This window comes from Centroberyx affinis, unplaced genomic scaffold, assembly GCF_046629955.1.
Source record: "Centroberyx affinis isolate AG114_WGS23_722 - 3 ecotype Tasmania unplaced genomic scaffold, CSIRO-AGI_Caff_v1 ptg000868l_1, whole genome shotgun sequence".
Taxonomy (NCBI): domain Eukaryota; kingdom Metazoa; phylum Chordata; class Actinopteri; order Beryciformes; family Berycidae; genus Centroberyx; species Centroberyx affinis.
In genome coordinates, this window is record NW_027279462.1 from 1 (window position 1) to 12,020 (window position 12,020).

Below are 12,020 nucleotides of genomic sequence, written 5' to 3' on the forward strand. Positions count from 1 at the left end.
CAGCTATCCTTGCTGAAAGACTACGAAAGGTTCTTCCCCAACTTATACATAACGACCAGACTGAGTTTATCCCTCAGAGACAAACTCATGACAACATAAGACGCACGCTCCATATCTTAAAGCATATCCAGCAGAATAATATGGAAGCCCTATTAGTTAGTCTAGATGCTTCAAAGGCTTTCGATTCAGTGAGCTGGCCTTTTTTATATAAAGTTCTTGAGAGATTTGGCATGCATGAAAATTGTATTAAGGGCATTCATACATTATATAATAAATCAACAGCTCGGGTTAAAATAAATGGCCACCTGTCAGATACCATTATATTAGAACGGGGGGCCCGGCAAGGGTGCCCAATTTCACCCTTGCTCTTTGCGATTTTCATAGAGTCTCTTGCACAGTGGATAAGACAGACAGAAAGCATTAAAGGCATCTGGATAAATGGAGAACACCACCAGGTGGCCCTATACGCAGGCGATATTTTGATATATTTAAGCCAACCCTCCAACTCATTCTCTGACTTGATGAAACTTTTAGATATTTTTGGTAAACACGCAGGATACAAATTAAATGTCCAAAAAACACAAATTTTGACTTTTAATTATACACCCCCAAAAAGGCTTTTAATTTTCACATTACGGTAATTGGAATCAGAACTCACTGAAATATTTAGGATTGTGTGGGTGTTGGGAGGTCAACCACTGGCATATATTTTGGGAATGTCCAGCATTAGGACATTTTTGGACAGAGATACACAAAGCATTAAAAAACATATTCTGTACCGAATTATCTTTGCATTTTTGCACATTGTATTTAGGAAAGATTGATTTTGAGTCTGGACGGTCCGATGAGTACTTATTTGGCATTTTGATATCAGCTTGTAAAAAAGCTCTTACCAGACGTTGGTTGCCCCCCCCCCCCCCCCCCCCCCCCAATACAGGAGTGAATAGACTTGGTAAATGAAATATATTTAATGGAAAAAATTTATTTTTCTCTCCGTCTACAAAAAAATACATTTTTAAAATTCTGGTCGAAATGGGTCTCTTATGTGTGGCCCTTACGGCCAGATTTTGTGGAAGTGACAATTGACAAAAGACAGACAAATTTTATTTGTATTAACAAAACGAAACCTCTCCCAACTCTATATAGACACACCTACCTTTCTCAGCCTGTACAAAGTTCTAGAAACCTACAATTGTTGTAATAAAAAAATTTAGAAGGATTTCGGGAAGGAAAGAAGAAAATTGTACACGTGCATAATGATACAATTCAACTGTGTAAAACCTCTGCTTATCAATATCTCTACTGTATTGATGTATGTCTCTTGTAATTTAAATCCCTGTTATCCCTAAATAAAGAATTAAAAAAAAAAGAAAATATCTAGCAAGTGTAGAGTCAATTGGATTTACTGTTGTTACAAATGTTGTACTTATTTGTGGATTAGTGTCATAATAAATTGCATAATAATTTAGATTTTAGCCTGTGATTTATGGGTTTGTCTATTAACCAATAAATCAAGTCCAAATGGCTCACCCAGAAACAAAGATGTGCTCCCTTTGAAAAATAGTAAGTACTTTAGAGAGTACTTTACTGTCAGATTGTCTAAATAAATTGTCTTGCAAACATGTACCCTCCAAACCTGAATGGAAAAGAACATGCAAATGCTATTAAGGGTTTGAGTTCACAGAATGTGAATGGCATCAAGTGCCAAAGTGAATGTGTGTTTGTGTGGGTTGGAGCAGGTCAGGGACTTAAACACAGGACCAAACAAGTCTAGATAATCACCTGATTTCTACTGTCTCTGCTCTCTATGACCGATGTCTTTACCTGTTTAGTGGGAGTTCCAGGTCGGTCCGTGTGAGGGGATTGAAATAGGGGACCATCTGTGGGTGGCATGCTATATTCTCATCAGTTTGGTCAGAAAAGAGATGGGATTGGAGAATGAGCTAACAGCAAGTCAAGCCACTAAGAAATGGGAAAACATAAAGAAAAAGTATAGGGTAAACCACTTATTATCTGGTATTATCTGATAAATGGGCCATTGGGTCACAAGTAGGCTATTTCTGTATGTGGGTTTACTTTACACTGATGGTGAATCTTCGTGAATTATTTGCCTCCAGTCCTAAAAATAATCAGTAAGATTATATCAAAAGATGTAATGTGTTAATTTAACCTTGTGTTTCTTACACCCTTTACACAGGATCTGATATTACCACTGACCGGATCAGGGATGGAGGGTGGCGAGGTGAACTGGCCTTTCTTCGAGGCAATGCACAAGGCTCTGGGAGAGAGGGACTCCATCAAGCCTCTGAACATAATTGCCACAGCAGTTGACTCCTCATCAGATGTTGCAGAGGAGCCCGATGAGGTGCTCGGTACCTCTGCTCCAGGGCCATCCACTACCCCAAACCAACTATCTGGGGGTTCCAAAAGGCCAACACCAAAAAAAAAAGGGGTGGGGGGGGGGTGACTTTGTAGGGTTTTTTTTACCTTGACCCTCCCCGGAGCTACAAATATTTTTCCTTGAGCCTCCCAGTGACTGGGGGAAAATGGAAAATGCATGACCCTCTCATAAACAGTGTTGGGAGGGTTACTTTTAAAACGTATTCCATTAGATTACTCAAGTTAAGTAACGTATTCTAAATACTTTGGATTACTTTTGGAATACTTCAAAATCGTCTGAGCCCATTTGTCTGGGTCACTCTGAATGTAGTTAACACTTGCTTAGGAATGACCTTATTCCTGTCTTCAGAGGAAAAGTTATGCAAGTATGTAAACACAAATGTGGTAGCCTATGTTTTGTCCTGCAACTGATACTGTCTAAAGAAAAATGGCATCCACCAGAGAACAAAGTCTTCAGTTTTCCTTTACCCTTTCTTTAATTTCCATAGCATCAGTTAACCGCAGCATCAAGTAAAACACATTAGACAAAACATTAAAAAAACAAATTGTAATTTAAAACAAATTTCCTGCATTTCTACACCACCTAACCTCTTGGATTAAGTCAAGAAACAGCAACCCTGTATAATGTTAACCAAAAATGTAAAATGATGTTATATTACTAGATTTCAGCATTGAGGTGCTTACATTCATGATTTTGCATAGGCATACTAACCTAAAAACCTATTATTGGGAACCACGAGAAAGTTTCAGAGCGACAGACACAGAGCGTCCCCGTAACCATAGCAACCCACTCTCACTCCTGCCTGCGTGCTCACGGCGCGAGAGGAGAGGGAGAGACACAGAAGAGCCGCTGACTGAGATTACTCTGAGCAGCATGCATGGGAATAAATTACAATATAACAGATTTGTGTATATTTCTCGCTATTCAGATGGTCTGAATAACTCTCTGCTGCTCTGTGCTGCTCTGTCTCGTCTGTCCTGCTGTCAGTTTCCTTTTTTCGCATCTCGACGTTATCAGTTATGAATTTGTTTTTCACTGCGTGAGAAAATAGACTTGTGGCGTGAGAGCGTGTGAAAAATGTCAATTGCGTGAGTCTCTCGGTCAATGCGTGAGAGTTGGCAGCCCTGTGAACTCGCTTGACATTATTATGTATGACTTGACATTATTATTATGTATGACACACAGCCAGTTTCCTGGCTGTGTGTCCTGAGTGTCCTGGCTGTGTGTCTCCTCCTCCAACATTGCCATTGTCTTGTGGTGTGTGGCAGGTGCACCGTGCATGCACAAATTGTTGCACATTTTTTAAATCTGTTTATGGGAAATGCGTGCCTCATATGAATTTTAGAGCAAATAAAACAAAACAAACAAATAAAGTAATCCCTTCAAGTAATCTATTTTAAAGACAGTAACTGTATTCAGAATACCACCAATTTAAACTGTAACTGTAACGGAATACAGTTGCTCATATTTTGTATTTTAAATATGTAAAGCCGTTACATGTATTCCGTTACTCCCCAACCCTGCTCATAAATAACAAACAGTCCCCTAGACAGCAGCCCGGACAGGAAATGACCTCATCCTGCTCAGAAGGGCCGGGAGGGCCAGAGGCGAGGACCTGGGCTCTTCCGTAACCGTTAGCCCGTCCCCCTCCTCCCCGCTGTGCCTGCCGTCCAATCACAAAGGGCCACCGGGATGACAGGTAGAGCTGCGGCGTCGGTAGGGACTCACTTCTACATCCTGAGGGAGGGAGGAAGGGAGAAAAGTAGGGGAGCGAGGTGGAAAAAGAAAGAACGGAGTGAGAGACAGTGAGAGAGACCAAGGGAGGTAGAGAAAAATGTTTTAGAAGCATAATAACAGTCACTGAGTGCAAGTAATCTGAGGCAGTCCCACAAACAACCTCAAGCCCCATTAAAGCTGGAGACAGACTATGCAACTGAAACACACTGAAAACACTGGACACCACATACTTAATGACTGGCATTTGCAGACTATTCGTCTTGTGTCGTTGAAGAGAGACAGTTGGTGACAACTGGTTAGATTTGGGGATCACATGCTTGACGACCAACTGAATTTGGGAATCACAAACTACCTGAGTTCTTAAGTCATGCAACCCTCCAATCTGTTGAAAACATGAGCTCTCATGCTACTTCAACACACCACCAAAACAAACAAGGAGATGGCGTATTTTTCTTTTCACACTTCCTGTATTTTGTATTCTCTGGAACTTGGCTCTCATTTGCCGGTCTATTGCCGGCTACTAAACAAAAATGAAATACACAACAGAAACAATTATATATGCTTAAAATCGCCACAGAGACATTATTTAAGTTACCTGCAGAGAGTTTACAGCCAACTGCTAATGCAATAGGCGTACAGTATGTTCGTGGGTTTAATGTTAATGTATGTTTTTGTCTTTTCTGTTGCTCCAGATACTTGCCACTGGGCAAAATGAATTACTAGCCTCAGATTTAGGAGTGATGATTCATATCAGAGCTTTTGGTCTCTGATCAAGACAGCTGTCAGTTTTAATGACACACTGTTCAGGTGTTTGTCTTGGCAACGGCCCCACAACAGACGCACAGTAGCCTACATGACTGGTTTCACTGCATGTCAGCAAGTTACTGAACATTCTTCTGAAAACGTTTTTTTCCCCGTCCTCTTCCTTCTTCCTTCTCCAAAAGCTCACCACTTTTTTTTTTTATATCATAACTCAGTGTCCCCCTCTCCTGGAGCACACCACTCTATTTCACCACATCCCTCCATTTTATACACAGATCATTAGTGAGAAAAATATAGGTCTAGTAAAGAAATCTAGTATGAAATGAAAATAAATTAGATAAAAGTAAATAATATAGAAACAGCCTAATAAACCTTAAACTCTCAAGTTAAAAAGTTGCAGTGAGTCCTGCAGGTGACATGGTGGAGTGGAGTTTTCCTTCTCAAGACGCACTTAGTGTTCTAGGACTGGTCAGGAGCAGTCGTTACCTACGATCACGTGTAATTGCTGAAGGGAGGGGTGAACAGGATGGGAAGTTTTTAGATAACTCCTCACTATGATTTGCTGTCCATAATACACCCATATATGGACATGGGTTGGTCCATGAAGCCATTATATACAGAGGGACATTTGTAGACAGACACTGCAGTCTGCATCTACCCTCCAGCAGCATATCTACTCTGCACTCCCAAACATGTTCCGTAAACAATATGGTAAGTCAATAAATTAATGTATTCATATTGTTCATTAACAAATACTCTAAGATACATTAACTTAAACTTTTATTATGTTATGGTTTTACATCAATGATGGGCAACTGGTGGCTCATGGGCCACATCTAGCCTCTGCATCTTTTAAATCAAGAATAACACAGATTAATTTCTTCTCTATATGAGCACTAATAGGGGTCAGTGGCGAAACCAATTTTAACTGTGATCTCTGGATAGATACAGACCTGTAACAGGCATATTTGGGTGGCAGTTAAAAGATATTCTTATTGTCTTTTATTTCAGCCTTATTTCTTTCACATGAGCATAATGGACATCAGATATCTTGCACGTGACCTTCCCTCATTTTATCTCCTCTATTTTTGTCTGTGCACAGAATTTCACATAATATACTCTGGCGACATAGTCTGTGATACTTACATAGCTCTTGCACTTTAAGGTTTGAGTTTTTTGACCGATGTAGGCCTACTGTATGTTTTTCACTTATAATCAGTGCTGGAAATGGGCCGGAACGCAGCCCTCTGCCTCGGACCTCAATGTTTTGTCTGCTGAATATAACTGTAACTCAAGAAAATTTTGATTTGAACCAATGCAATTAAATTTGATATGGTCATTGCTTCTGTCTGTCTCAGATTGCCATTTAATTCTTCATGTGAACGCAAGTCATCATTTTTTGGTTTAAACAGCAGATGGCGTAAACCTCAGAAACGCTTATATCTGCATTTTTTCTACAAGAGTATGAGGGGCGGGGCTTTGGAGTTGTGTGGGTCTGCTGCTCTTCTATTGGTCAGATCAATGATTGAGTGACAGGCTTCTCGGTCCCTCCCAGTCAGCTCCCTGTGTGTGAACAGGAGAAGTAGAGAGGCTCGTATTGAGAGGCTTTGTACTATACACTTATCAATCGTCCTCCTAGGAATGTAAAATGGATTTATTTATAGATTATTTCAGAAATTCACTTCCATTACCAACTTCAAGTAAAATAGCCATATTTCTAATAATCAATTTATAAGAATTCACTGGCATTGTCTTTCACTTAGTAAAGAAACTCTGATAGATAGCAACTGTCACTTCATTATCACATTCTGTGGAACCTTCCTCTAGACTGCAAGTTATCTATTTTCATGAAGGAACACAATAAAATGTATTAAATTAAAAAAAAATGGTTAATCAGAGTAAATGACCAAGATATTAATTTTTTTTTCAATTATTTGGGTGTTTCACAAATGGTTCTTTACAGAACCATAAAGGGTTTATGTAGAACCATTTGAGCCATTTGGTGCTATAGAGCAGTGTTTTTCAACCTTTTTTGAGGCATGGCACACTTTTTACAAAAAAAAACTCCCGCGGCACACCACCAAATGAAAATGTTATAAAATTACACTCTGAGGCTTTTAATGCAATATATAATGACAATGTAGTCCTTCAATTTATTTATACTCACTCAATGTGAAACCTGGGCCTGTTTAGTTGAACACAAAGCTGATATCCTGGCAGGGATTGAAGAAAGACACACACGAAGCTCTTCCTCAAGTGTTCTCAGTCTCTCTCTTTTTTTAGTTTTTATAGCAGTCATGCTTGAAAAGCTCAGCTCACGCAGATATGTTGTGGAAAAGGGGAGCAATGTTGAAATAGCCCTGTTTGCCAGAATAGGGAACTCCTTGGCAGCAGTCAACCAAAAACTGTCCAAAGGTAGATCAGCAAAGCTCAGCTTTAAACCACGATCTTGTCTCAGCGCAGTTATTTCCTCCTGCTCCTGCAAAGTCATGTCCTTTCCAAGAACTGCTGCTGAGCTATATGGGTCCCTAACCCAGTCAAAGCAATCAGTGGAGGATGAAGGAAAATAAAACGACAACTTCTGCTCAAGAGTTTTCAAATGTGTACCTATTGTCTCACACAGTGCAGCAGTGTTGACACCTTGCCATTTCTGTGTGAGTGGGAACATGCCAAGGTTGGCACTTTCCACGTGTTGTTGCCAGAGCTGCACCTTTGAACGGAATCCATTTATTTTATCCGTATTTGTGAGCAGATTTTCATTTCGGCCTTGCATCCGTGTGTTCAGTTCATTCAGATGTTGAAATATATCTGCCAGGTATGCCAGCCTTGCACACCACTCATCACTTGCAAGCAGCTTTGCGTCATCGCACCTCTCATTAGTCAGAAACACCTTCAGTTCCTCCCGCAGCTCATACACACGGGCCAACACTCTGCCCCGCGACAACCACCGGACCTCAGTATGGAGCAATAAGACTTTATGCTCCGCTCCCATTTCCTCACACAGAGATGCAAATAGGTGGCTTTTTAGCGGTCTTGCCTTTACAAAGTTTATCATACGCACAACATCTTCCAGCACAGGTGCCAGGTCTGCTGGTAAAGTCTTGGCAACGAGTGCCTCCCGGTGCAAAAAACAGTGCGTAATGATAACATCTGGGTGTCTCTCTTTCACACGGCTAACGAACCCTTTCGTGCGCCCGACCATGGCTGCTGCTCCATCAGTGCAGACACTTATGCAGTTTTCCCACGCAAGTCCTCCTTGCTCAAGATATTCTGATGCGACCCGAAATATTTCCTCTCCTGTTGTTTTTTCTGGCAATGCCTTGCAAAACAGAAAGTTTTCTCTGATGGCGCCTCCATCCACAAAACGCACATTGGCCAAAAGTTGAGCATGTCCACTGATGTCCGTAGACTCATCAAGCTGTAATGCAAATTTCCCACTGATGTGCATCTTTTCCAAAACTATACTCTCAATGTCTGCAGACATGTCATCAATACGTCTGGCAATTGTGTTATCCGAGAGAGGGACTTTAGCTATTTCTTTAGCCGCGTCAGGGCCAAGCATCTCGTTCACGATGGCTTTGCAGGCAGGTAGTATCAGTGTCTCTGCCACAGTGTGTGGCTTTTTTGATTTGGCTATGAGCTCAGCAACTTGGTAGCTAGCTTTGAGAGCTCTCTCATTCACCTTTGTGGTTTTCCTCAGTAATGTTGCCTGTTTTTCAATAGTCCGCGTTCTTGTTTTGAAGTGACGGGTGCTTCGCTTGGAGATGGCGTTTAAGTTTGCTTGGGACCATGGCACTGTTTGACAACTTTTCCCCACACACCAAGCATAACGGAATCGGTGCTGTCTGTTCCCCGGTAAAAGTAAATCCAAAGGAAAGATAACTTTCACTGTATTGCCTTGAGCTCACCGTTTTTGCTTTCTTCTCACCACCACTCATACTAGTACATTCATCTGGGTCAGAATTTTGTCCAGGGCCCAGTTCAGAGTTAGGCCTAGTACTTTTTCTTTTCAAATATTTATCCATCGCTGTCACTCCCGCCTTGCTCCATGCATCACTGATTCTAATTCACTAATTCTATTGTCTCTGATTAACAAGGTTAACAAGGCCGTTAGCTGCCTGCTGCCATCTAGTGGAAGAGTATTTAATTGCTCTGCCCGTCACTACAACGCAGACACAGACATTCAACAATGACTTATTATTTGCGGTAACTGAGTAATGTTGTTTTGGACCAATTAGATGAAATCGGTTAATTTCCCACGGCACACCTGACGATCTCTCACAGCACACTAGTGTGCCGTGGCACAGTGGTTGAAAATCACTGCTATAGAGAACCTTTCTCAAAGGGTTCCTAAAAACATTTTCTGATACTAATACAGAACCTTTTTGTTAAGAGGGCAGGAATCTTTTCTCCTAGGTCTACACATATTGTCCCTACATTAGACAACTATTCAGTTCATTACTTACTGATAACACCATATGATCTGCTCTCTCAGTAGTGGCTGCTCACATATAAATCTTTTGGAGTGTTGATTCTTAGTTCATGTTATTCATTCTTCCCCTCAGAACCTACCAGATATAATAATGAGGAGCTCAGGATTGTGATGGTGGGGAAGACTGGAATTGGGAAGAGTGCCACTGGAAACACCATTCTGGGGCGAAAAGCCTTTGAATCAAAGTTCAGCCCAAAGTCTATGACTGTAGACTGCTCTAAGGCCAGAGGTGTGGTGGATGGACAGAAGATTGCTGTTATTGACACTCCAGGCTTGTTTGACACCAGGTATTCCCAGGACAAGACAGTTAGAGATATGACCCAATGCCTTAAATTTGCTGCTCCTGGACCCCATGTGTTCCTGGTAGTGATCAGGCTGGGAAGATACACAGAAGAAGAGAAGCAGACGGTGCAGAAGATTCAGGAAATCTTTGGAAAAGATGCCGACAAATACAGCATGGTTCTCTTTACTCATGGTGACCAGCTGAAGAATTCCTCTATTGAGGACTTCTTGATGGAGAGCGAAGACCTGCAGGAACTCGTGGACAAATGTAACGGCCATTATCACGTCTTCAACAATAAGATGAAGGATGGCTCCCAGGTCACCGAGCTGCTCAAGAAGACCAGAAATATAACAGAGAAGAATGGAGGAAGCCACTACACCAACAAGATGTTCCAAAAAGCAGAGAGGGCAATCGAAGAGGAGAAACAACGAATCCTGAAAGAGATAGAGGAGCAAATACGCAAAGAGCGAGAGCAAGTGCAGAAGAAACTAGAGGAAAAATATCAAGAACAGCTGAGGAAAATAAATGAGCGAGCCCAGGCTGAGAGGGAGAGGGAGAGGAAGGAGAGAGAGGAGGAGAGGAAGAGGGAGAGGGAGGAGAGAGCCAAGGAGAGGAAGCAGGAGAGGGAGCAGAGAGAAGCACAGGGAAAGAAAGAAAGAGAGGAGAAAGAAAAGGAGATGGCAAAGCTGAAGAAAACATTAATGGAAGCGCATGATAGAGACCTAAAAAAGAAACAACAAGAGTTGGAAAGAAGGCATGAAGAAGAGGCCAGAAAGAAGGCTGAAAGCAGTACTTGGTGTAACATTTTGTAAATCCTCACATTGTCTGATACGGTTTTCCTATAGGTCACAATTTGTAATGACATGCACATTTGTAGGCCATCTCTATTGCTAATACCCATGAACTCACGGGTGTTAGCAATAGAGATGGCCTACAAATATGCATTTGTGCCATACAGATTTATAATAACAAATATGTGTTACAGTGGTTAAAGTGATCTTGCAATAAAAGTGATTTCTTATTGAATGTGTAAACCTTTACAGAATTCATAAGGTGATGAAGATGAAATTTTCCATCTAGTTACATACGGAGCCCCCCTGGGGTCACCTGAAAAAATCAAAAAATGGAAATCCGTACCCACGGATTAGTAATCCGTGATCTCAGATTTGTATGCCCATGGATCAGGAATCCGTGCCCTCGGATTCGCTATCCAGGTCCTTGATGAGCTCAAGATGCATTACACTGACCAGAATATCCGGAAAACAAGACTTCCGGTAACTAACCTTCAAAATAAAAGCGCAAGAAACGTTTAAATGTGCAGAAATACAGTTTTAAACCAATTAATTTGTATTTAATCGTCAAATCCAATAAATGAGGACCCTAATATTTGATGCCATAATAATAATGAAAAATGCCATAATATGTGCCATTTACAACTGTAATTAGACTAGATTGTACACTGCACAGGTCACCTCATTACTACTGCACAAGTTATATGTCAAAACACTCCTACAGACCTGTACTTTCACAATACACTAACATTTAGGCCCGAGCTGTTTAAGAAAAATCATGGCAGGCCCTCAAACTCAGCCATACTGTAACACTGTGACATTTGTAAAATGAAGTAGGTGCTTATACTGACTAATATTCTCATCACAAACTCAGATGGCACAGGTGAAAACAACTACTACAGAGAAATTATTTTCAGCAATCTGTTTTCTATACTCATTGCACTTTGCTAACTTGATGTTTGCTATTACTCACGGTTTATAGTGTTTTTGTTGTTGTCGTATGTACAGTATGTTTCTCCCATGTTTTTTATGCTGCACCAGAATTGCCCTCCGGGGACAATAAAGATTTATTGAATTGAATTGAATTGAATATCAGTGATCATGGACTATTGTATAGAACATGTTGTTACACTAAATAATTAATAGTTATGATAAATATTGTGATCATGTACTATTGTATAGTTGTTTTCAAACTAAAAACATCTAAACTGTTCCAAGATTTTTGAAACTTTACATTTTGTACAGATTTACAGTATTCCATTAACTCCATATCACTGTTACCATGTGAAAACCTTTACATATTTTAATAATTGCAGATCATGTAATAAAATAAATAGTTGAATATTGAATGTACTCAAAAAAAAATATTTTTCTCATTAATGATCGCTGTATAAAGTGGATGGGTGTGGTGAAATAGAATGGTGTGCTCCGGGAGAGTTAGTAAAAAAAAAAAAAAAAAAAAAACGTCTTCTGGTGGTGAGGGAACCCTAACCCTAACACAAAATGGGTGGCATCGGCGATTGTTGCAACTGGAGTGGTGAGCGTTTGGAGAAG

General features: G+C 40.6%; 1 protein-coding gene across 1 annotated transcript; it reads left to right on the forward strand.

The window, feature by feature from the left end:
* Nucleotides 1–5,558: 5,558 nt before the first annotated feature.
* LOC139645475 (GTPase IMAP family member 9-like) lies at nucleotides 5,559–11,784 on the forward strand. The gene is made up of 2 exons (XM_071521194.1): nucleotides 5,559–5,611; nucleotides 9,466–11,784. Exons 1-2 carry the CDS (start codon nucleotides 5,593–5,595, stop codon nucleotides 10,485–10,487), a joined length of 1,041 nt encoding a protein of 346 aa, XP_071377295.1. The 5' UTR covers nucleotides 5,559–5,592; the 3' UTR covers nucleotides 10,488–11,784.
* The last annotated feature ends 236 nt before the right edge of the window (nucleotides 11,785–12,020 follow it).